The sequence below is a fragment of the Pleurodeles waltl genome, chromosome 7 (genome assembly GCF_031143425.1).
Source record: "Pleurodeles waltl isolate 20211129_DDA chromosome 7, aPleWal1.hap1.20221129, whole genome shotgun sequence".
Classification (NCBI taxonomy): Eukaryota; Metazoa; Chordata; class Amphibia; order Caudata; family Salamandridae; genus Pleurodeles; species Pleurodeles waltl.
Genome location: NC_090446.1, coordinates 648,747,107 through 648,774,257, shown reverse-complemented (window position 1 = coordinate 648,774,257; position 27,151 = coordinate 648,747,107). Strand labels below are relative to the sequence as shown.

Genomic DNA, 27,151 nt, shown 5'->3' with positions numbered 1-27,151 from the left:
GCTTGAATAACTTGCTCTTACTAGCCAGTAGTCTAGGTACGGATACACATGTATCCCTTACCTTCTCCAATATGCCGCTACTGGAGCCAGGCAATTGAAAAATATCTTCTTGTAGGGTTGTCATCTTGAATTTTTGTGTCTTTATTATATTTAACTCTAGAATTGGCCGTAGGGTTCCATCTGGTTTTAAAATATGTAGATTAGTTCCCTTGGCTGATCTATCTTGGGGAATCTTTCTATTGATTCTTTTCTCAATAATTCCTCTACTTCTTTGATTAGGCGAGATGTTTATTCTACTGAGTGCACTCTTTTCTTTGGTCTCCATACAGATGGAGTCTTTACCAATTCTATGCAATATCCAAACTTTATGATTTTGAAAATCCGTTATCTTCCTCCACTCGTGAAGGAAGGATTTCATTTTCCCTCCCACTGGTGCTGTGCGTGAGATTTGAAGTCTTGAGAAGTCATTTTCCTGAAGGAGCTGTCCTGTGTGGGGTTGTGGTCTTCCCCATGCTCATCCTCCAGAGGGCGGGTGTGTCTGTGCCTGCAATTGCCATTGCTGACCAGATGACTACGTTACAAGTGGGCTTTGGAACCTCTGATACAATGTTGCACTAGGGAAACTTCCTCCTTCTGAGGGTTTTCTGCTCATCGGTGTTCCTCTCCTTATGTTTCCTCGGAATTACAATGCCTCTGTAGACTTTGCAGAGTTATCTTTCTTTAAGTGTCGAAGAGTCTCATCCACTGCCAAATAACTGTTCCCCACTGAATGGTGCAGTAATGATGCTAGCTTGGACCTCTGGCTTAAATCCTGAAATTCTTAGCCAAGCATGGCGCCTAATGGTTGTTGCTGCCATCATCTGGCAACATACTGCGTCCTTTGCATCTAGCGCTGATTTGAGGCATCTATTTGCTATGTTCTTCCCTTCCTTTGCCGAAGATGCCACTCTTTTCTGCTACTGTTCAGGTAGATGTTTAATTAATTTCCCATCTTTTCCCAATGTTGGTAAGCGTACCTATTCAGGAGAAAAATTTAACTGGCTAGTCTCCACTGGTTATCCAACCCCCACTTGAATTTTCTGGCTATCAAGTTCATCTTTTTGCTATCCTTTTCCAGGAGTGGTCCCAATATTGCTGGGATATTTGCCCTTTTCGTTGCCGTGGATGCAATAATAAAATCAGCTGGTACTCTCCCCTTAATGTATGCTGGGTCTTTGGAGGAGTGTTTATACTTCTTCTCTGCCCTTGGTGTGAATGCTCTGAATGTTGCAGGTTCCCTGAAGGCTTCTCTCCCCTGTTTCAGGATGCTAGGAAGCACAGGCAAGAACTGTTTCTTGGTCCGGGAAGGTAGAAGAGTTTCCGAGAGGAAGGAGGATTTAGATTTTTCTTCCTTGAGTTGCACACCATATTTGTCCGCAGGCCTTTTAATAAGTTGTCCATACATGGTGATATCTTCAGGAGGCAATGGTCTAGAGGTATATGTCTCTGCTGCCTCTTCAGGAACGTCTGTCTCCAAGTACTGCCACTGCGTCTCTGCATTTTCCAGGCCCTTATGTTCCTGGAACAAGGACACACCCATGCTCGCGGCCTCTTATTCCTCAAAGAGGTATTGCTTACCTCTTCTTCCTCTTGCGGCTCTGGAGTTAATGTGGGCTCTAACTCTTCAACCCCCTTCTTTTGCTGCTCCTTCTGTATTGGAGACTATCTTTCTTCTTTTGCAGAAGTGCCACCATTTCTACCCCAAGACGCTGCTTTTTCTATTCGATCTCAGCAGATCGATCTTCGATGATTGTCGAAGCTTTCCTTTTCGAAGTTTCTTTCAACGGTGTTCCAGTTGATTACTTCCTCGGTGCCTTGCCTCCTTTCGATGTTGAAACGTCTCAACTCCAACCATCTCTCAACACTTTGTCTTTTCGAATACTCAATTGCCTGTGGGACCCTGTACTTAGATCAGAGAGGCTCTTTCTTAGTCTGCTTGCCTTCGGCCGGCGAATTCATGGGCACCGAGGCAGCTTTTGTTTTTGCCTCTGTGGTCTCAGACTCCAACATTTACCCCCTCGTATGTTTCTTCAGGCTTACCGATGGTGCCTTCTGTCTCGACTTCTGATGCTCGACATCAGTGATTCTCAGCGCCACATCTGAGCCTTCCCCCTCTGCTCCTTTGGTGTCAATTTCTTCGCTTGAGGGATCTAGATCTTTTAGAGATGGTGTTTGCTTCTGACCTTGCATGGAGTAGTATGCCTGTCTCTGCCTCGCCTTCCATGTCTTCACCTTGAACCTAACGCAGGCCTTGCAGTTCTCACTTCGGTGGTCGAGTGGCAGGCAAAGATTACACACCTGATGCTGGTCTTTCTGTTCAAATTTGTGATGCCAGTTCAAGCAGAATTGAAAGGGCGTCTTCTCCATCACGCAGACCAGGGAGCCCCCTGTCCTGGCATTCTCTAAACCCTCTTGTTGATCCCTCGGATAACTAGATTTCTCAGCAGGTACCTTATTTGGTAGTCTCCGAAGACCTTCTTTTAGGATACCTCAATGAACTTTGTCCAAACTTCACTTTTACCAGTCACCAGGGGAGCCTTCACCTATGCATCCAGACCCAATGGTAGAAAAAGGACTCTGAAGATGGCAACCACGGGGCGAGCTTCCGGGAAGGGCGTATGACATCACAGGAGACTGAATAAGGTACTAAATGGTGGAACCGTCACGCCAAGCAAAAAAAGTCAAAAAGGAATACTACTACTACAAGTGGAGAATTCCAGACCCAACAACTAGATGGGGGAATAATGCACATGTGAATCCATAAAAGATTCACGCTGCAAAACTGGATGGTGTGATGCTCAACTGATCATTCTCTGTCAGATTATTACTGTACCAATAACCAGAATCATGAAGAGTTGGGTAAAGCCAGACTGCTGAGAAAGGATTCTATCCCATTAAAAAGTAAAGAAATAAAAACTTTTATCTCTGAATATATGTTTTACCCCAGTGGTTCCCAACCTGTGGGCCGGGGACCCCTGGGGGTCCGCGAAGACTCCTCAGGGGGTCCGCAGCTGCTTAAAAAATTTAATAATATTAGGTCCCAGCTATCAGTAATGACTCCTTGGGGGTCCCCGTGTTCCAACAATGATTCAGTGAGGGTCCCCGGGCTCCAGTATTGATAAAATGGGGGTCCATAGAAGTCAAAAGGTTGGGAACCACCGTTTTATCCTGTTTAACTAATTACCTTAGGTCAAGTCCTTGTATATTTTTTCTTATATGTTTTTTCTTTTTATCAACACTACATAATAAGTGTTACTAAAGAGTGGAAAATGCTGACAAAAAAGTTGATGATGATGATTACAATGCACTTGCATGTTGGATGGCCATTTTCTGCACTGGAACGAAAAGTATACATGGGCACCTGTGAAGAATACAGGACTACGAGCTGTTCTTGTGCACATTATTCAACACATTTCGTAAAGGCCAAACCAACACCACCTCCACTCTTCAACCATGCATTTTCAAAAGGGCATTTAAGAAAACAATGTAAATCGAAACATCTGACCTGTGACACACATGCTATAATACACTAAAATACAACCCTTACCATGATGAAGACCATGTTTTTGGTACATGTTGCTGGGGAGTGTATCATGATCCCACTCAGATGGTGTCAGCATCCTTTCCTGCTGGAACGGTGTCAACTGCTCACTGTACTCCCAAAAGTACCTTCTCTTGCCCCTTTTCCGTGACGATATTGCAGAAGTTTCTTTCAAGTCCTCCACAGAGTCATTTTCATACCCTAGTACATGAAAAGGTCAAGGTTTACATAGGATTACATAGGTTTTATCGCAACTAAATATGCCATAACAAATGGAAAACATAACAACATAGCTAAGGGGCGAATTGGTAATATGTGGATTGAGCCTGCACCCTCTGGTGGAGAAGAACTTAGGTTTGAACTTCCTACTATTCTTTACTTCTGTTCTGAGAAGTCTTAAGCAGGTTTAGTAACAACACATTCAAATGAAGTGTCTCATGATGAACAGCTAAGCAGTAGTGCCATCCCATAGTGTGGTTTATGCTGGATTCAAATACGAAAAAGGATGGTAATGGATTCAGACAAATACAAATTTCAGCATCTCTGGTGATCATTAAAAACTTGCAAACAGGCTAGTTTTCGCATTGATACTGTACGCAGTGACGGAGGAAAAAACTAACATTTCAATGTGAAACTATGCATAGCAGAATACAGATATCACAGTGAAGTGCTAAAACCTGTGAAACCTCTAAACGCCATCACATGAGTGTGCGGCCAAGCTTTTATTTAGGCTCAGCTTGACAGCACAGACCACAAGTGATCAACCTATAATAGTTCCTTTAGGAGTACCACAAAAAGGGGCCTTTGGCACCACCCACATGCTGGTGGATAGGAGTACATGTTATGATTCAGCAGGTGTTTTGTACTGCCACAAAAAATAATGCATTCCTTCTGTGAAGTTGTGCAACTTTTGGAGATATATATATCTATCCAAACAAAATTGCCAAAGCCTCAGTTTCAGAAACATCCGAGCATTTATTCTCAGTTGAAATGGCAGCAAGCTTAAAATCCTGACGCGTTTCGGCTGAATGCCTTGATCACAGGTGAGTGGTTCAAAGTGCACACAACACAGGTGTTTATCAATCAAATGTCACGTGACCCTGTAGTAGTAAAATACATCTCCCATAATGCACTGATAATGTTTCAGTAATGATGCAATGCACTGTAGCTTAGTATATAATCCTGCTTCATAGCGTCCAAAAGCCAGTCATGTTTCACAGTTGTAGCAGTGCATACAGTTTGTAAGGAGTAAATGAAATGGCCAAGAGCTTAATAGTTTTCATTTGTTCATGTGAATCACTTAAAAATATATCACTCGTTGCTGCTGCCAAAAATTATATTTGTAATGCAAGGAAGTCTATAAACTGCAGAAAGAGGTAAAACCTCTCCCTCATCCCTTTCTCACCTCCGTGTTCAAATTATTCCGGTAAAATACCTTGTGTTGAACGGAGACAAGCAGGTCATGCCCCCCATTATGATTCCAACAAGGACCTCCAGACAGGGGCCCCCAACCCTGCAGGGCAGCTTCAGCTTTCAAGGGCGGAGAAACCCATATTTAAAGTCCAAACAAAATTGCCAAAGCCTCGGATGTTTCTGAAACTTGGTGTGTGTGTATATATATATATATATATATATATATATATATATATATATATATATATATATATATATATATATATATATATATATATATATATATATATATATATATATATATATATATATATCTCTCTCTCTCTCTCTCTCTCTCTCTCTCTCTCTCTATATATATATATATATATATGGAAAATGTCACTTACCCTGTGTACATCTGTACGTGGCATGTTCCGCTGCAGATTCACATGCTACGCATACGTCGTCTGCCATCTAGTGTTGGGCTTGGCGTGTTACAAGTTGTTTTTCTTCGAAGAAGTGTTTTCGAGTCACGGGATCGAGTGACTCTTCCTCTTCAGCTCCATTGCGCATGGGCATCGACTCCATGTTAGATTATTTTCCCGCAGAGGGTAAGGTAGGAGATGTCCATGCAAATGGAATATATATATATATGTACAAGTGAATGTTGAACTTAAACAGCTACAGGCTTGCGGGGAGGAGGGAGGGTGCATGTGAATCTGCAGCGGAACATGCCACGAACAGATGTACACTGGGTAATTGACATTTTCCGTTCGGTGGCATGTGTAGCTGCAGATACACATGCTATGCATAGACTACAAAGCAGTTTTTCCTCCCATAAAAGCGGTGGTTAGCCTGTAGGAGCTGAAGATGTTTGAAATAATGTTCTTACTGCGGCTTGCTGCGCTGCAAACACATCTACACAGTAATGTTTGGTGTATGTATATGGTGTTGACCAAGTAGCTGCTTTACAAATTTCAGCAATTGGTATATTTCCTAAGAAAGCCATTGTAGCCCCTTTTCTCCTTGTGGAATGTGCTTTAGGTGCAACTAAGAGCTGCCTTTTAGCTTTAAGGTAACCGGTCTGGATGCATGTTACTATCCACCTTGCTAAACCTTGATTTGATATAGGGTTACCAGTATGTGGTTTTTGGAAAGCCACAAATACCTGTTTAGTCTTTCTAAATGATTTTGTTCTAACTATGTAATAAATTAAGGCTCTTTTAATATCTAATGTATGCAGGGCTCTTTCTGACACACAATTTGGCTGTGGGAAGAAGACTGGTAGTTCCACTGTTTGATTGATATGAAAAGGTGACAACTTTTGGAAGAAATTTAGGGTTAGTTCGTAGTACGAACTGTGTACTTGTATGAACGGTCCTTGAATTGTGAAATCTTGAATTTCACTAATTCTTCGCAATGAAGTAATTGCGACTAGGAGGCAACTTTCCATGTTTGGTATTGAATCTGACATGAGTGCACAGGTTCACATGGTGGGCCCATAAGTCGTGTGAGCACTATGTTTAGATTCCATGAAAGCACTGGAGGCGTTTTAGGTAGGATGATGCATTTTAACCCTTCCATGAAGGCTTTGATAAAAGGAACTCTAAATAAAGAGCTGTGCTGTATATTTTGCAAGTACGCGGAGATTGCAGTGACATGTATTTTTATGGATTAAAAAGCTAAATTTGGTTTTTGCAAATGAAGCAAAAACCATACAATGTCTTGTACTGATGCGGAAAGAGGGGTAATTTGTTTAGATTGACAGTAATGCACAAATCTTTTCCACTTGTTGGCATAACACTGCCTGGTAGTGGGTTTTCTTGCTTGTTTAATTACTTCCAGACATTCATTTTGTAGTTGTAGATACCCAAATTCTATGACCTCAGGAGCCAAATCGCTAGATTGAGTATGTTGGGATTTAGATGCCTGATCTGCTGTTTGTTACGTGTTAACAGATCTGATCTGTTTGGGAGTTTCGTATGTGGTACTACTGGCAGGTCTAATAGTGTTGTGTACCAGGGTTGACGTGCCCACGTTGGCGCTATGAGTATCAGTTTGAGCGTGTTTTGACGCAGTTTGTAGACTAGAAATGGAATGAATGGGAGAGGGGAAAAAGCGTAAGCAAATATCGCTGACCAATTCATCCATAGAACATTGCCCTTGGCTAGGGGATGTGGGTACCTGGATGTGAAGTTTTGGCATTTTGCGCTTTCGCTGGTGGCGAACAGATCTATTTCTGGTGTTCCCCATTGTTGAAAGTGTAGTTGAAGCACTTGAGGATGAATCTCCCACTTGTGTGTTTGTTGATGATCTCTGCTGAGAACATCTGCCAATTGGTTGTGTATCCCTGGAATGGATTGTGCTACCAGGTGAATTTTGTTGTGGATTGCCCATGGCCAAATGTTTTGGGCTAGGAGGGAGAGTTGGGATGAATAGGTCCCTCCTTGTTTGCTAAGGTAATACATTGTTGTCATGTTGTCTGTTTTGATAAGGATATTATTGTGAGTGAGAAGAGGCTGAAAAGCTGAGTGCCAGGAATACAGCTAGCAACTCTAAGTGATTTATGTGTAACTGTTTGTGTTTGGCGTCCCACTGTCCTTGAATGTTGTTATTGTTGAGGTGTGCCCCCCCCCGCCAATCATTGATGCATCTGTTGTAAGTATGGTTTGAGGCACGGGTCTTGAAATTGCCGCCCTTTGTTTAGGTTTGTGGAATTTCACCACTGAAGGGACATGCATGTTTGGCAGTCTATCAACACTAGATCGTAAAGTTAACCCTGTGCCTGTGACCATTGCTGTGCAAGGCACTGTTGTAAAGGCCGCATGTTTAGTCTTGCATGTGCGACAATGGCGATACAGGATGCCATCATGCCCAATAGTTTCATGACTAATTTGACAGTGTGCTGTTGGGCTGGCTGTATTTGTGGGAATATATTGCGAAATGCTTGTATTCTTTGTGGACTTGGGCTTGCAAGTGCTGTTTGCGTATTTAGTGTTGCCCCTAAATACTGTTGAATTTGCGCAGGTTGTAGGTGTGATATTTGGTAGTTTATGGAGAACCCTAGGTTGTGTAGGGTTTATATTACATATGTGTATGGTTTTTACACTGTGTATAACTGTTAGATTTTATTAGCCAATCGTCGAGATATGGGAAGACGTGAATGTGTTGCCTTCTTAGGTAGGCTGCAACTACCGCCAGGCATTTTGTGAATACTCTGGGAGCTGTTATTCCGAAGTGTAACACTTTCAACTGATAATGCTTTCCTTTAATCACAAACCTGAGATATTTCCTGTGCGCTGAATGGATGGGTATGTGAAAATATGCATCTTTGAGGTCTAATGTTGCCATGAAATCGTGCTGCTGAAGTAGTGGGACAACATCCTGTAGTGTTACCATGTGAAAGTGTTCTGATGGGATGTAAAGATTGAGGGTTCTGAGATCTAATATTGGCTTTAAGGTTCAGTCATTTTTGGGAATGAGGAAATACAGTGAGTAAACTCCTGTTCCTAGTTGGTTTTGTGGCACTGGCTCTATTGCTTGTTTGAGTAGTAGAGATGTTACTTCCTCTTGCAACAGGGCGATATGTTGTATGGAGAGGTTGTGTGGTTTTGGTGGAATATTTGGTGGAGTTTGTGCCAATTCTATGCAATAGCCATTGCGGATAATTGATAATACCCAGCTGTCTATGGTAATGGGTAGCCAATTGTTGTGGAACCTTTGCAGTCTTCCCCCCCCACAGGTGACATGTGAATTGGGAATGGATGGATCAAGTCACTGCTTTGCCTGTTGTGAGGCTTGTTTTGCTGACTGATATTTTTCCCTGCCTCTGGGGCACTGGCCTCTGTAAGTGCTTTTGAAACTACCTCTGGTATTGAAGTTGGTAGGCCGACTTTGTGAGGTGGATGCCTCAGGTGTTTGGGTTCTAAATCCACCTCTGTATTGTGGCTTATAAAAGGATCCCCTGTATTGTGTAGTATACAAAGCACCCATGGATTTAGCTGTGTCCAAATCGTTTTTCATTTTTTCAATAGCCATGTCCACCTCTGGCCCAAAAAGCTGTTTTTGGTTAAACGGCAAATTGAGGACAGCCTGTTGTATTTCAGGCTTAAATCCTGAAGACCCAAGCCATGCGTGTCGTCTTATGGTGACAGCAGTGTTGATGGTTCTAGCTGCTGTATCTGCAGAGTGTAGGGCTGACCTGATCTGACTGTGATAGCTTGCCCTTCCTCAACTATTTGTTGTGCCCTTTTCTGTTGTTCCTTTGGGAGATGCTGTATTATGTCTTTCATCTCATCCCAGTGGGCCCTATCGTATCTAGCCAACAATGCCTGAGTGTTAGCTATCCTCCACTGGTTGGCTGCCTGAGATGCCACCCTTTTGCCCACAGCATCAAACTTTCTACTCTCCTTGTCTGGTGGGGGTGCATCCCCTGATGATTGTGAGTTTGCTCTCTTTCTGGCTGCATTTACCACTACAGAGTCCGGAGGCAATTGTTGTGTGATAAAGTCAGGATCAGAGGGAGGTGGCTTATATTTTTTCTCCACCCTAGGAGTAATTATTCTAGTCTTAACTGGCTCCTTGAATATTTGGTCAGCATACTTTAACATGCCGGGGAGCATGTGAAGCGACTGATATGTTGCATGTGTAGAGGAGAGTGTATTAAAAAGGAAGTCATCCTCTAACGGCTCAGTGTGCATGGCGACCTTGTGATAGGATGCCGCCCTAGCTATGACCTGAGTGTAGCCTATACTATCCTCTGGTGGTGATGGCTTAGAGGGATAGCAGTCTGGGTTGTTATTTGGAATGGGATCTGGATCATAAAGATCCCATGGATCCACATGGTCCTGCTGTGAATCAAATGAATGTTCTGGTGATTGCACAGGTGTGGGACGAGTAGGGGGGGAGATAAGCAAGTGAGGAGGAGACTGAGGAGGAGAAAATTGAAGAGGTGGAGGTTTCTCTTTGGTTTTTGGCACTTTAGCTGGTGGCTGAGCAGTGTCTAATTCTTCCTGAAAGGCTAATTTCCTCTTAGGCTTTAGAGGAGGTGCTGTTATAATTCTGCCAGAGTCTTTGTGGATGTGAATCCTGGCTTGCCTTTCATCTATTGCCTCCAATTGTGAGTGTTCCTCAGTCAGTTTATGGCTTTCTTGAGTGCCTGTGAAAGTCTATGTTCCTCTGTATAAATTGGCCTTTTCGGCTCCGAAGCTGTTTTTTTCGGTATCGAAAGACTTGGGGTGGATGATGGCCTCGGCTCTAAAAATGATTTTGGAGGTTTCGACTCGAAGGATCGATGTTTGGTGGACTCGTAGACAGAGCCTCGGCTCGAGTCCGATGGCTTGGGTGGCGTGGCCTTTTTCAGTGCTGAAGTTGTGGGTTGGTCACCGAAGGTCTTTTTACGGGTCGAGCCATGGCAGTCAGTGGCGTTCCCAAGGCCTTATGTTTGGGCTTGGCTGGGACAGGGGCAGGTGTACTCACGTGCTGTCCTGCCGTGACCGGTCTGTCCTCCTCAGACTCCTGCTAGGAGTCGGACCCTCGAACGGAGACAGCCGTCTGCATGATTTCCTCCTCTTCCACATTGAGACATTCAGTGCTCTTGGATGCCATCTCAAGTCTCCAGGCTCTTCTGTCTTGGAGCATTTTCTTGGAGCAGAAGGATCTGCAGGCCTCACAATTTTCTTCCCGATGGTCTGGGGAAAGGCAGAGATTACAGATGAGATGTTGGTCTGTTTAGGGAAATTTTGCGTGCCACCGAGGACAAAAGCGGAATGGGGTCCGGTCCATGAGGCTTCCACGCGGTCGGCCCGACCAGGCCCGAGTTGGGCGCACGTGCCCCGAAGGGAGAGTAGAGATGTTTAACCCGGCAGTACCGAAGTGTCGATAGAGGATGGTAAGAAAACAATCTAACAGAGTTGATGCCCATGCGCAACGGGGCCGAAGTGGAGGAGTCACTTGATCCCGTGACTCAAAAACACTTCTTCGAAGAATAACAACTTGTAACACTGCAAGCCCAACACTAGATGGCAGACTATGTATAGCATGTGTATCTGCAGCTACACATGCCATTGAACATATATATAAAGATTACAGGGACATTATAGTTAGGTTCAGATTATAAATGCACAAAACCATGGAAATTCAGCTGTTAGAGTTATTTCAAGTAACTGTAACTCTTACCCTAAGGTAACTATAACTTGCACCCTCGCCATTCAGTTCTCTCATCAATAATTTTACTGCAAATGTTACAGTGATGTCATAAAAAATGTAATGAGTGATGTAATATTGGTGTAATTAGCAGTGCATGCTGAGTCCAGGCTCGAGTTGCGGCGTCAGCTTCACATACCGTGATATTGGGCAAATCACTAAATCCGCCCATGCCTTAAACCAAATTGAATGTGTCCTTGTGTAATTTAACTCACACTCATGTAAAGTACTCCAATACCTTTGGACCAAGTCTGCGCTGTATAAAACTCCAAAAAACAGAAAATCTGTTTTGCACATATCGGTCATTGAGCTACACTTGGGCTACATTTTGGTGATATTTCTGCCACATGTGGGCTCTCTTTTCTCTGGAGGCCATCTTGGGAGACATAGTTATTATGAAGCTGTCTAATTTCCTCATTTACTGCAGTATTATCAGTAGAAAATAATTTCTGTTTTCCAGTTCGACTCCATCAAGATGGCGTTCAGATGTATCACACTTTTTACATAAATTCAAAGAGTTAGCACTCTAGTTGAGCATTAGGACACTGCAGTAAAGCTGCTGATCACCAGGAAGTTAACTGGCAGAATGCTACTGATGTTGAAAGTGCATATTTCAGTCAGAATGTTAATGAAACAGAAGAGAAAAATATTTGAGAACTCACTTAATTAAAACACGTCCTAAATTATCTTTCCACAGCATTACCATAATTTATTACAAAATTAACCCCACTTTGTTCCTTTCTAAATTATATGTTTTAAGTTTTACCACTTTGATACAATCAAGATGGTTTCAGGTGTGCCGCACTTTTGTCCTAAGTAAGACTGTTAGCGCTCTAGTTGTTCTTTAGTGCTCTGAGAGGCTGCCGCAGAACAAAAGGGAATCAACTGACAGGCTGCTCCTGTTTCAAGTACATGTTTTACTGAGAATGTCAGACTTCATTCTCATATGGCTGAGTAAGATTGTGTGAATTTACAGAAAATATGCTCCAACTTTAGATTCTGGGAAACATTCTAAAACCTCCATGGAAAAATCAAGAGAAACAGTTTTCTTTGAAACATGACTCATGGAATCCCAGGAGAAGGCTTTTTCACAGGGTAAATTCACCTTAGAACACACCACAATTCCTAAAATTAGTGTGGTATCATCAACAAATGAAGTATATTGTTACCAAAAGATATTATCAACCTTTACACGTTTTGCTTTTTGGGACCCTCAAAACCTGCCATTCAATACAATGCATCTCAATAGGGTGCTATCATGTATATTGGTCCAAAGATGGCTGACAGCACTTCCCTGTTGAAGTGCTGACAGCCAATCAGATCTCACACTTTCTGGACCAAAAGCTATCTTTCTGCCACATTTGGTGTAATTCCATCCAGAGGTTTGGGTTGCAGTCATGTCTAAAGAAATCCCAATGGAAATTGAATGGTAAAAATGTGTTTTGGAACACCCCTCCTTTTCTCTGCATCAGCTTGACGAATCACCCCAAAACTTTCAAGGCAACAGCTGAAGTGAGTGGCAAACTAGTTTTGAATATTTCCTGAAGATTCATCAAACGGCACCCAAGTTATTAGCATAACAAAACAAAGAAAAAAATGCATGGAAACGAAGACCCTGATTTAGCTATTGGTGAAAGGGTTACTCCGTCACATCAGTGACTGATATCCCATCTGCAGAAATCTAAATCCCATTCTTTCCTATGGGATTTTACATTTGAGTGGATGGGATATCGGTCACCATTGTGAAGGAGTAACCCAGCCACTAATATCTAAATCAATCCCGAAGCCCTAACTATAAAACTATAACTACCTACTGGCGACTGAAGGTAGTTGATTGTATGAATGAATATATATATGAATATATATAAAGACAGGCACAAGGAACAATTGGATGCAGTATATCAGGAACAAAACCTGAAATTCACCAGTCATAGTTAGCAAAACGAACCATAATTTCTACTCTCATGATGCAAATCACACAGGACAAGTTAAATGTCATCACTGATGACCTAAAAGATGGCTCCTCAAATGACATCATGTAACTTTGGCCCCTGCAAGCGGACCTGCACAAAATTTCACACTTCGTGTATACAACCAAGTTTTCCCATGACTGTTTTTGTGTCCAAATGCATGCAGACAAAAGATAATAATCAGAAAAAATAAAGGAGAAAAATATATTAAAAAACAAGCATTTTCCAATTTAGCTACTTTAGAAACTTTGTTCTCCACCGTCATAAAAATAAAAAATAAAAAAAATAAAAACACTGAATGGTTCTACAGCAAATTAGGCATGAAAGTAGAACTTTACTCAGAAAATATGCTTTCCGGGTCGAGTGTAAGCGTTCAACTTCGTGTATACTTTTAAGGATACTTATACTGGGGGCTTAAAGAGATGTCTTTTTTTGGCTGCGGTGCCCTTTAAAAATCCTTGCTCGGTAGTGGTCAGTTCTGCCTCTTTGTCCCTCCTTTTTCTCTTTAAGAGCAGGGACCAACTACTGTATAATTACACTTTGTCCTGTTTATTTCTTTTGTAGGACGCCTTGAGACCCTCATGGGTGAGCAGACGCGCTTTACAAAAACTGAATGATTGATTGTTAGGGGACTTTTTTCAGTTTTTGCCTGCTCGTCATACACTGTGGGTGGATGTTTCAGAGCAGCCTCCCTTCCTCGGGCAAGTCCTCCAGCAGGTCTTCCTTCCCCCCCAGGTCACTCTGCAAACATAAAACAATAGCAGAGGGGGGCGTTTCCAGGGCCAGCTCGCCGTCCTTTCCTGTTTGAATTTTTGGTAGGATTATAGTTTAGCACACGTGCAACACTGGCAGATTATGCTTGTTCTCCCTCCCATATGTTTTGAGGCGATTATGATTTTTATTTGGTTTAAAAGATGTAATTTCTCTCCCAGGGAATAAGACAGGCACTACAAAAGGTAAATAAATACCATCACTAAACCCCAAGGAAGCCTAGGAAAAGTCTGTTCTGAGTAGGCGGAGGTCTTCCAGCCCGTTTAGGAAGCCTTGCAGGCTTTGCTGCTGCAACCGCCTCCTCTGGCTTTAGTGCTCATTTTCCTTGTCTGACTATCCCCAGTTGCACAGTCCACATCCAGACATCGGCGGTGAAGCCTTCATGGAGGCCCAGAGGTCCTTACCAATGCTCGAGGTGGACGTTGACGTGAGCAGGGCTGCCACAAGCGGCCTTGGACTCCCGAGTCGGGCTGCAGTGGAGGTGAGCCAGGGCAGCGTTGGGGGCTCTTCAGCTCTGGGCAGCGGTCAGCCCCGCAGGGCATGAAAGCAGCCGTCCCGGCCGGCCTCCAGCTGCAGACCATCATAATCGTCGTCTCCTGTGGGGTGGGCAAGACCAGCCTGATGAAGCGCTTCACGGATAACACTTTCTGCAAGGCCTGCAAGTCCACCGTGGGTCAGAGCAGATCCCAGCCCTGCTCAGCGCAGCCTGACACCGTTATCTGGCAAGGAAATCCTTGTCTGACTCAGCCTTCCCACTGCCTTGTGTTAAAATAGGGGTAGATTTTGGAATCTTGCTGGGCTTTGTTAGTTCCTTTAAGACCTCTTTCCAGATGAGGCTTGTTGCAGTTATTCATGTATCTCCACATGTCCCATGCATGCGTAGGTACATGCTCTGGTCTTGCTTTTTCTTCACATTCTGGACCTTGTAGTTTTTGTTTTTTGTTTCCATTAAAAAATGAAGGACTTGGTGAGCTGCCCACGCCTGACATGGGACAGATTGGTTCTCTCATTATTGCACTATGTCAGGGATGTGGAATTCCTATAGCCCGACGCCCAGGACATAATGTTTAGGGTCAAGGACAACAAGGTGTCATAGTTATTTTGTCCTTGGGACAAGTAGGCCTAACCCTCTGCAGAACCCACCTTTTGGCTGCAAATTTACAGAACCACACTATGGATCAGGGAAGGGTATTGTCTACAGTTAAGGTAGTATTTGTGTCCATATGTCAATGCTGTTCGAACTTGTATTTATGGTACATTAATGCAAAGTCTTTGTTATTAGGGTGAACACTCTTAAGAAAATGTACTACGCTTGGGCTGCAATCCTGAGAGTGGTTTCAGCATAAAAATGTGTAGACATTTTTAACATTTAGAGGCTAAGTATAATGCTTCCAGGATGCTCTAACCAGTTTCAACAAGAGTATGGGGAACCTGGAAATAAACAAGCATTGGTAAAGCCAAGGGGTCTGACATTGGTGGTCAGCCTTTTGATTTTATCAATGTGTTTCTTGTTTTTACATGGTTTTTGTAAAACATAATTGTTGTGGGAGTTGCCGGGCCCTCACCATCTTAAACATTGTCAAAAAGGAAAAATATTTTTAGGTCTCAAAAAGCACACATTGCCACCGTAGTTCCTGGAACTTAATCAAAATACTTTATGTGCCAATATGTTCCTTTGGAAAGAGGAGAATGCTGTCACTCACGTTGAAGCCAGTTGAACAATAGAGCGAATTTTAATAAAAACAAATTCATCAGGAGTACATTTCCAGCCTTTCTCGGTATGGGAAAAGATTAGAGAAGAGCTGGTAAAAACCCCTAAAACATGCAATTAAAAGGTTTGCACTGACTCCAAAAAGCATTCCAATGTGCAACTGTTGCTTAACCCTATCCCCAGCCCAGCCCCAGTATGTAGGTCTTCTGAAAGGTGCAGAATAAGGATATTGCTAGTATTCAAACCCTACAATAGTATGAGCCCTAGCATAATCAGAGAGGCTATTTTCCAAGCTCTTATATAATGAGTGCTGCCATAACTTTTTGCCGCACTACATAGCGACAAAGGGCCAAGTGTTTTTTTTTTTTAATAGGAAAAGTAGATTAATGATGCAACCTGTCTCATGGACAAGTAGATATTTTATAAAATTCCACACCCCTGACTATGTGCTTGCTTTCTCAGAAACCGATCATTTCCATTAGCACCAAGAAGATTTGGTTACCTACCACACTGTAAGAAATAACATATCTGAGGAGCAGCTAAATGTGAATTATATGTGAAAAAAAGAGTAATTTGTTTCATAATGTGGATACTCGCTCTTCTGGAGGTAAGTGGAAGTGCTTTAGTTATATGCAGCGCCACTGGAATTATGTGGCAGGAAAAGAACAAATTATGAGGCAGGGTTGAACTATTTATGTGGCAAGAAAAGTCCAATTAACAATTTACAATGCAAATAGCTCTAATTCAGGTAAATGCAAGACCTATCGCATTGCAAATGCTTGTTACGGTTTGGTTTAAATCAAGTTAGTAGTTGAAATATTACAGTTTGAAAATGAGCTATAAAGATTTACTTTTATATCTGTTGTCCATTAAAAATCACAAAGCTAGCCAAATTTACAAATTCTGTCATTCTCATTTGACACAAAGTGAAGCCTGATTGTAGGGTTTCAAGCACCAGAAAAGAAGGAGGATGAGGGGGCAAAGTCCGGACACAAAAGTGTGAAAAAGCTGCAAGAATATTGGGGAAAAAAAAATTCTGCCACATTAAACTGGAGTGTTCCTGGAAATCAGAGAACCTGCTGATGCCATTTTGATCTCAGAAAACAGGCTCCATTTTGTCAAACTGTCACCTATCGCAAGCTCAAGAAAATCCAAAGCTGTTTAAAAAAAAAACAAAGAAAGGTGGGGGTTTACTAAGGCTATTTATGGGTGCTGACCAAGGTTGGGTTCACCGACAGGTGTCTCGCAAGCCAATCCTTATTGTGTGCTGCACTTAGTGCATGGTTTTGCTGAAGGTAGATGAAAAAAATGGCATCAAGCAGTGCTTTAGTTAGGGTTGCATTGCATACCGTAAATGGCAAACTGTATTCTTTTTAGGTTTTGTGTTTGTTGAACCATAACTAATCGTTTACTACAATATCGGTCTTCAGTTGAGGTTCTCTTACATTTGCTTCACTATGCCCGCAATACGAGTGTCTCAGGGAATAGGCCACTATTTCCTCACATTGGGCTACAGAAAATCCATCCATTACAAGTTGGACCCTAAGGGACGACTAAGAAATTAGGAATTATGTAGGCATGTGTTATTTCTAGAATTTACCCCCGATAATTCCTCATTTTTTCACAGACTTTCACCCAGAGATTTTAGTTTAGTTCAGGCGATGCATAACATTGCAGACTGGTATGTGCACAGCTAGGATCTGTGTAACATATATAATAACAGTTACATTGTCCACCTCAAATGTGAGGAAAGAAAGGCTACTATGGGGCCAACATGCTAATGAATGTGTACGTATGGGTGCCTAACGTATGCATCTTCATTTATTGGCAAATTCGGAGAATTGCTAACATAAAATAAGAAACTGCTTGCATGCCAGACCTTCAGCCCTTGCTGCCATGCAGCAGCAAAGAGCCCTGATCATTCACATCACATGCATTAGGAGGGAAAAGAAAAACCACAAGCCTTAGTCACACAACAGAAGTGGTGAGGCTCCCTCATAAGCTAGATGCAGGGGTGCCTAAAAGCATTTACCGTGCCTTATGTCAATGCGCAAATCATTCAGGTTTCTTTTAAGTGTACAAAGAGATCAATGTGAATAAAAGGTAAATCCTCATTGAATGGAGACTGCAAGTGGAAACTTTTTTTGTGAATTTCCCTAAGAATGCTCTATTACACCAATCATACTACACTTTGTACAGTGGATAGCATCAAAGTTTTGTTTTATATCACTTTCAATGGATTTGAAAGTGTTTAAAATTTGGGAACAAAAAGTGTCCTTTTTTATTTTGTAAAGTATACTGCCCTTGTAGATAACCTCCGTCACCGACAGAAGTCTTTCCAGACTATGTGAACTGCTCATACTACTGATTACACAGGCTAGGTTACTAACCAGTAGCAATGTACTGTTTTTTTTATCTGTGATGAAGATATTTCAATACCAAATCTAGGGAGCATTTAGAAACTACAAGGCTTATTCATTCAGTCTTTTTGTTTTTATTTCCACCACAACTGGAAGTGTCTGAAAGAGATCAACTGACACATGCAGGCACATACACTTTACTGTTATGTTTGCTAGACTTGGTCCACAAAAAGACAAAAACATTGCTAGCTAATGGTGTGAGTTGAATGGAGTAGGGATAAGAGGTACAGATGCCCGCTCTGCTATTTGTTCTATAGCTCAAGCCACTGGCTTATTGGGTGAGAGCAACATCAGAGATGTAAAGATTCAAGGTGTCAGAACAGGGGGCGAAGTCAAAGATAGGATAGCTCATTATAAAATAATGTTTTTCTATACACAGCAGACCAAGAAAACATCACAATGCTCTACAATCTTCATCAAATATGGAGAATACTCTGGATTCAGGACCAACAGGTCCAAATCTAATATTCTGATAATCCATGAATGGGACACTAAATACGTGACTCGCGAGGAACAAGTAAAATAACCTGTAACCTGCACACGCATGATCAAGTTTCAAGAGAAGATGAGGCAGTGGAGGAAACTTCCACTCACTGCTGCAACGAGTGGCAGTTTTTAAAATGATTGCTCTCTCAAAATGTACACGTCCTACAAAAACACCCGATACATGGCCTCCAACATCTATTTTAAAGAACTGGAGGAAGAGCGGAGAAGTTTGTTGTTTGACAGGGGCTTGTCATGTATTGTGTTGACGGCACTAAGTGGGTCGGCCTACAACTGTGGTTTAAGACTGTGCAATGTTCACAATTTTACTTGTTCTCCCTCTTCCAAGTTCTAAATGAGTGTGTCCACATGTAGAGCCATCAAACAAGCTAAAAAGACTAGTCCTAGGTAAGAAGTCATACCTTCTCTACAGTTTTGGCGGAAGCAGTCAAGGAGTAGAAGATGGTCACCAGGGCTGGAAAAATCTTCTAGCAAAAGAAAACAGGGGGGAAGTATACTCATGATAGCAAATACACGGGAGAAAACAACAGTGAAACCGAGAAAGGGGGTACGGCGACAATGGGCCTTTATTGACATCTTCAGGCATGACGACCTAGCAGGCACAGGGGAAATGAGGATACTAGCACAACTGACACTTGTAAGTAACACACGCTACGGTCTTAAAAGCCTATAGAGAAAATATGAGAGGGACAATGGCCCATTGGAAGATCTTGATTGAGAGGTCCAAGATGTGTCCCAGAGAGGTGGCAATTAAAGATATTGTGAAGCTCAGTCTCCTTAAGGCCCTGCACAGGGCATTTTACAACATGAGCAGAATGAAAAAAATGGGAGTAGAGCTGCAGCATCATACAGACATTCTAGATAGAGGTCCATGGCACACTGTCTGCAATACTGAACATTCTCATGCACCTTACATCCCAATATACATCCTTCTGCTGCCCTGGCCTAATGGTGGCCAAGTGGCACTTACTAAGTGACGGAAAAAGACCCTCAGTTCAACATGAGAAAGGTGGTGCATATGGATGGATCCAGGTCTTTAGATGGAAATAGGGGTTTATGAAACCAAGGTCTGCCCCCCTCAAAGGTCTGGAAGATTTTGGCTTACCGAAAACATACCTCAAGTTCAAACAAGTCGGGAAGATAAATATTCAAGGGTTCGTTAGTTGAGGTGCATACCGATAGAAATATGGGTTCGAACATATACGTAACTGTTCATTCTTGTTGATATTCCTCTGCCTTCCCCCAAATCAAATATTATGAAAATACACATATACTAGAACTTGTGCTGAACAATGTCATGGGTGGATTCGAAAGACCTGTACATGGTTTGTTAGAATTTACAAATATATTTTTCCACAAAAATATTGCTTACTTTCATTAAACATCATCAATACTAGTCTGTCACAATATATCTTACAAAAAAACACAATGCCCACCAGTGACAGCCTCTCGTCCAAATAGGAAAGAAACACCATTCAAGGCAGCCTATTACATAATGTAGGTTAGTCGGACAGAAATTAACTTTATTTTTTTTAACAGCAACCACCTTGACAGAAACTTCAAAAGCTGAGCCACTGCCTAAGTAGTGTCTCTGGAATAACTTAAGCAGAAATGTGTCAGTCTCTATGTTATGCTTTAAGCGGAATATGCTCAAGTTTAGCCAGTACTGTAACATTACAAATTTAATTGTAAAAATGCACATTTACCCCTTGGGGCATCTTGGTGCTAGATAGTAAGGAGAGGCTGCCCGGAATAAATCACAGCATTACCTGGTTCGGAGAAAGTGTCACTGATATCATCATCTTTATCGTCCTCAAAGTCTTCTTCTTCCTCCTCTTCCTCCTCCTCTTCTTCTTCTTCTTCTTCCTCCTCCTCTTCTTCTTCTTCCTCCTCCTCCTCATCATCATTTTCAGACAACTCACGTTCACTTCCAAAACCCTCATCATGATCTTCATCAGCGTCCTCTTCATCTACTGGCTCCTCGATTTTGACAGTGACCTCTGCTAGGTTGTCTGAAACAAAGAGGGAGTAGTTGTGCTCCTCCTTTTTCTGTGAGGGATCAGAAACAGTGGGACAGACAGTTAGTGTGCTCTCATCAGCACTGAGTTCTGGAGTTACTGCCTGAGGGCTAAAGAACTCCTGCTCCCCCTTGACAGGCAAGGTGGATGGATCTAGACTCCTTATGGCATCGCCAACCTTTTTCTCTTGTTTCTTCGAAACTGCTCCACAGAAGCAGGTGTTTTCCTTTGATGACTCAGATTGTGCCAGTATCATCCCAGGCCGAAGCTGTGGACTAGGATTAACCCGTACTTTGGCTTTCTTTACATAATCTTTGCACTCTACGTGAACATTCACTTTCTCACTAGTGCATAAATTAGTCTTAACTGTGATCTGAGAACTGGCTGGTTTGCTGGCTCTCTCAACACAGTCAGATACTGCTCCCTCTGCCGGGCCATTGTTTGAAGAGCAAACAGGGGCAGAAGGTCGGCCTGATGCAATCAGCTTCCCAGGTAAAAATGCAGCCCAAGAGTTTGGTTTAGCACTGAAGAAAGGGTCAGGGTAGCAAAAAGAATCAGACACTGACTGAGAGTCCTCGCTGTTCAGCTGAGCCAATGTTGGTGTTTTGCTAATAACTTCTGCATCCTGGTAAGGACTTGAAAAGTCATCTAGGCCCAAATAGTCTACTTCCTTTGTTCCCCAGATGTCACAGCTGGCAAGCTTAGTGTACTTGGTTAGATCTTCATAGTATGTGTCCCACTGCTCCCAGTTGGTGGTGAATGTGTTATCATTTGTTAGGGCTTCACTAAAAGTATCTAGACTTTCAATGTCTTTGCAGTCATCCAGGGACAGGAAGTCATCAGCTGGGCACCGCTGGCATGCCATTTCTCGGTCCTGTACAGATTAAGAGAAGGACGGATTAAACACTAAAAGCAATTTTCCCACAGTTTCACTTTAACAGTTTAGTCCATAAAAAAAAACCCTAACAAATCTCTTTCTGTCAGACTTGATGCAACACAAAGCAAATCAGACATGGTCAATACTCCAAATCCTAGGTTGACAAAATATTCCTTTGATACACCCTTTCAGAGACTTTAGCTCAATGAATCACGCAGCCCACTCTGTTTTTCTCACCTTAATACTTCACCAATCTAAGGTTAATTAAAAATAAGAAGCATTGAGATTAACGCAGGTGCTAGTCCCTCAATATTTTATTTCATTGCTTCAAAAAGCTAAAGCTCACATGGCTGTATGGAGCAAACTACCCCATAATATTAGGGAAAGGGAGCATTGTTTTAAACAGTGGCTCTTCCCAAACTATTGTACAGGGAGTGCAGAATTATTAGGCAAATGAGTATTTTGACCACATCATCCTCTTTATGCATGTTGTCTTACTCCAAGCTGTATAGGCTCGAAAGCCTACTACCAATTAAGCATATTAGGTGATGTGCATCTCTGTAATGAGAAGGGGTGTGGTCTAATGACATCAACACCCTATATCAGGTGTGCATAATTATTAGGCAACTTCCTTTCCTTTGGCAAAATGGGTCAAAAGAAGGACTTGACAGGCTCAGAAAAGTCAAAAATAGTGAGATATCTTGCAGAGGGATGCAGCACTCTTAAAATTGCAAAGCTTCTGAAGCGTGATCATCGAACAATCAAGCGTTTCATTCAAAATAGTCAACAGGGTCACAAGAAGCGTGTGGAAAAACCAAGGCGCACAATAACTGCCCATGAACTGAGAAAAGTCAAGCGTGCAGCTGCCACGATGCCACTTGCCACCAGTTTGCCCATATTTCAGAGCTGCAACATCACTGGAGTGCCCAAAAGCACAAGGTGTGCAATACTCAGAGACATGGCCAAGGTAAGAAAGGCTGAAAGACGACCACCACTGAACAAGACACACAAGCTGAAACGTCAAGACTGGGCCAAGAAATATCTCAAGACTGATTTTCCTAAGGTTTTATGGACTGATGAAATGAGAGTGAGTCTTGATGGGCCAGATGGATGGGCCCGTGGCTGGATTGGTAAAGGGCAGAGAGCTCCAGTCCGACTCAGACGCCAGCAAGGTGGAGGTGGAGTACTGGTTTGGGCTGGTATCATCAAAGATGAGCTTGTGGGGCCTTTTCGGGTTGAGGATGGAGTCAAGCTCAACCCCCAGTCCTACTGCCAGTTCCTGGAAGACACCTTCTTCAAGCAGTGGTACAGGAAGAAGTCTGCATCCTTCAAGAAAAACATGATTTTCATGCAGGACAATGCTCCATCACACGCATCCAAGTACTCCACAGCGTGGCTGGCAAGAAAGGGTATAAAAGAAGGAAATCTAATGACATGGCCTCCTTGTTCACCTGATCTGAACCCCATTGAGAACCTGTGGTCCATCATCAAATGTGAGATTTACAAGGAGGGAAAACAGTACACCTCTCTGAACAGTGTCTGGGAGGCTGTGGTTGCTGCTGCACGCAATGTTGATGGTGAACAGATCAAAACACTGACAGAATCCATGGATGGCAGGCTTTTGAGTGTCCTTGCAAAGAAAGGTGGCTATATTGGTCACTGATTTGTTTTTGTTTTGTTTTTGAATGTCAGAAATGTATATTTGTGAATGTTGAGATGTTATATTGGTTTCACTGGTAATAATAAATAATTGAAATGGGTATATATATTTTTTTGTTAAGTTGCCTAATAATTATGCACAGTAATAGTCACCTGCACACACAGATATCCCCCTAACATAGCTAAAACTAAAAACAAACTAAAAGCTACTTCCAAAAATATTCAGCTTTGATATTAATGAGTTTTTTGGGTTCATTGAGAACATGGTTGTTGTCAATAATAAAATTAATCCTCAAAAATACAACTTGCCTAATAATTCTGCACTCCCTGTATGTGTTACAGAACTATTCATATCTACTTCCACAAATGTTCTTTTCAACACGATAGTCCTCTATGACTAATTATCAGTGAGATGGAGGCCCACCAAGGGTTGCTTTTAGGAAATACATTTGCGTACAAGGGAGGGCTGGGAATAATTGACATAAGATTCTAATACTGGGCCACGCAACTTTCCCTGATCAATGGCTGTTTAGAGATAGAGCAACTAGACTGGCTGTGGTAACTACGGAAGTAAAGGGCATGATACTGATGCTATAAGGGGAAAACATTCCAGGCGGACACACAACCAATTACTACAGTTCCCCTGGACAGTTTGCATGAAGCACTAAAATTAATGGGCTGGAAGAGAAGCCTAATGCAGGAGACCCCACGTTAACCGGTGAACATTGCTCGGGTGGCTAAAAGGACCTGAAGGTGTCTGGGTGTGAGGCAGTATAAAGATATTGTAAACTTGGGACTTGTGGGTGTTTGGCAACATAACTTTGAGCAATTGATGCAGGAATCTGAATTACACAAATCATAATTCAGTTGCAGGTAACAGCAGAATTACGATTTGTGTAATTCAGGTGCCTATACTTCTCATCTGGCTGGAAAGTATAACACCGACTCCTCTTACATCGACGCATCACCGGAATGGCCAGAAGGAAGGGTATAACATCACGTAAACTACAGGGTGGCGTTGTCCCAGTTGCGGTGCCGGTGCCCCAAGACCCTCAGAGTGGACTAACCCCCTTAAGGAGAACCCTGGATAAGTGTAGCCTACCTAAGGGGAAGCACGTACCGGGCTCAAATACGGAAACTCCACCACCCAACCCAATCAACCTTAGTGGAACTGCAGGAAAACTTCAGGTCTCTGAAGAAAACCCAGGGCTTAGCGGGGCAATGGGGATCCCCATAACCCCAAAACCTCGACCTCACAAAATGACTGGCTAACAACTACGCGGACCCTCAAGCAGGCAGATGCCCTAAACAGCCCCAAGGGAAAAGACCGACCTGCCTCGCCGCCCAACCGTGAGCAGGGTAATCTATCGCCTTCAATCAACTCTACCCTGATTGCCACAATAAATGCTGTGACCTAGCAGTCAGACATGTTAGAAAATCAATTGGATTGATCAATACTTTGGCCTTGTCCATAACCAGACTGGGTTGCAAACTAGACTCACTGGCCGAAGGTGAACAAAGTGTCAGACCAAAAGGAAAGGGTGAATCTATCTGCTTCTGCACCCTATAGTGCATCCTGCACTTCTCCACCCTATAGTACAGCAAGCACTGGCAAAGCCAATAGGTCTTGCCCATGCGAGAACTACTGGCTTTGCCATTGTCTCCTAGCTATGTTGTAAAGCAGCGTGGCTGTGCAGCGCAGCTAAAGTAACGTTATAAAAAAGCGCTTTGACGGAGCTAACACTGGGCGTGTCATTGAGGTTCTTTTCCTCTTATGGCACATGGGCAGCACAGACAACTGTAATAGGGTCGGGAGGGCAGCACAGACAACGGGTGGGAGGATGATAATGGTAAAAAAGATATATATAAGCATGATGACAAAGCCAGTGCTGGCCGTGCCATATTGTGATACAGGTAACAGAGGGTGGGAGTTAAGAAGCAACACACACAAAACGAAAGGTAGCAGGTGGGAGGAAAGAAGCAACACAGATGGATGGGAGGGTAAGAAGCAACATGACCAAGGGTGGGAGGGTAACAAGCAACACTGACAAGAGTGGGAGTCAAAGCAGCAACACGAACAACAGGTGGGAAGGGACCAAGAAACACAGTCAAGAAGCATAAATTAAACAAATATAGTACCTGAATCACAGTGAGAAGTGGGTGGACAGTGGAAAGACACTAATCAAAGTAAATCAATCAGTTTTTGGTCAATGTTCCAACCCAAAGAATAGGAAGTGGCATCATCAAATGCTGACCAATCTGGAGGCAGCAAGTAAGAGGGATAATGAAACCAACCAATGAGTAGGCTCCACGCCCCTTGTAGAAATTACATCTAGCAGTAACAGTGCATTCATAGCATGAGAAACTTAAAAATGAAAACAGTGAAGGGGCAAGTGGTAAGTACACCAGGAAGAAGCTCGAATAGTGTGTGGGAATGGGGAGGATGTGAGGGTCTCTTTGCAAACACACTAACAATAAAAACAAGAGGAAAGGAAAAAAACAGCAGAACCGACACACAAGAGAACACTTTTTAAGATGAAATGTCAGATGTCTACGGTTTACAACACATTTCACAACATATTTACCTGGTCAATTTGAGGCCCAACATTACTGCAATTCATTTTTTTAATCCAGACATTGTAACTATGCGAAATCGTCAAATTGTGTCACCTTAACAGAACCGTAACTGGAGTAATGATGAACCATGTATTTTTATGTTTCATATTTATATTGCAGTGCCATGGGGGCAGGTCATTAAGGAGGATGAAAAAACTATGAAGGGGTGGCCTATATGATTAAGGGTGTGAGTTAAACATGTAAACTAAAAGTCTGTGCTTCCTGTAGTGTGCCACCGAATGGTATTTTGCAGAGTCTCTGTGCTTTCTGTTATTGCATCCAGATAGATAACTCAACTGACATTCACCTAAAACAAGCCAGGTCTACTGGCTTTGTCAATGGTTGTTAGCTGTACAAGATAAATAAGTAATAAGTGAGGAAACAAAACAGGAGAGTGAGAAGTTGAGATAAGCTTGGTTGACAGGAACAGCTTACAGAGAAAACTAAGAGGCTGGGGCATTCCAAACAACCTGCTTCAGGCTATTATATCTCTATAACCCTCAACCTGGGTCCCAATTATTCTAAACCCAACAGCAGTCAGCCGGAAAATCCAGACAGACAACGGCCTCAAGGAAGTTTGCGTGTTAGCGCCCATGTTATCTAACATGTACACTTGAGACACTGACGCCACTCTGTGACAAGGAAATTTACTACTGCCAGAAATTGGAAGCACTAAGGTCCTTTTACTTTAATACACAAATGACATCACCTTCTAGACCACATCAGAGTTAGCCTACACAGGGCCCTCAGCGATCTGCACAAGGAAAATCTGGACAATAAAATGGTGGCCAAAGGTTCCAAGACCAAAGCATTAGTCTTTGGCAAGTTAACTAAAAAAAAAAAAAAAATCTTTCTTGGAGCCTGGGCTCACTAAGGATCGAAACGGTTGACAGTTACTACTACCTCGTTGCTTGGGTTTCAATTCAAGGTGGAGACAAAAACCATGCCAAACAACCTGCAATGAAGGTGGAAGCAATCAGAACTAGAATGTGCAAACTAAAAAACGTCCTGGAAAGTCCTTCTACTGTTCCAATAAGGCGAGCCATAGCAGCAACTCTCCTACCAATGATCGAATATGGCAACAAAACCTATTCGGGCCAACTAGCCGACACCATGGAGAATTACCAACTCAAAGCATTTAAGCTGGTGTTTAGACTACCAACACATCTCCTGAATTGCCAAATAAGGCTCGAATACGGTCTGGAGGCACAATAATGGGCAAGCATGATGTCCTTTCTACTATTATAGGACCAAAAAGTGTCCCCGCCCCCCCCCCCCCCCAAATACCCTGAAAGATGTCTTCCAGAGTCTGTTTGCCCAAGAAGGGAATCCCGGGTCACTTTATCTTTGAAAGTCTTTTGCCACTCTTCAAATCGACCAGTTGATGTTGGACAGTCTGCAGCTCTCGTGTGACGCCATCAAAACAATG

The 27,151-nt window shown here is 42.7% G+C and overlaps 1 protein-coding gene across 3 annotated transcripts in view; it reads right to left on the bottom strand.

Moving 5' to 3' along the window:
• The window catches only part of CREBRF (CREB3 regulatory factor), a 259,676-nt gene that overhangs the window by 111,253 nt on the left and 121,272 nt on the right, over window positions 1-27,151 (bottom strand). For all 3 annotated transcript variants that reach the window (XR_011205583.1, XM_069244653.1, XM_069244654.1), the window contains 2 exons: window positions 20,322-21,444; window positions 3,587-3,781 (listed from right to left, as the gene is read on the bottom strand). Coding sequence is in view for 2 of the 3 variants with exons in the window: in XM_069244653.1 (XP_069100754.1) it covers window positions 3,587-3,781; window positions 20,322-21,444 (1,318 nt within the window). In the remaining variant the exon portion in view is untranslated. The remainder of the gene's footprint in view (window positions 1-3,586; window positions 3,782-20,321; window positions 21,445-27,151) is intronic.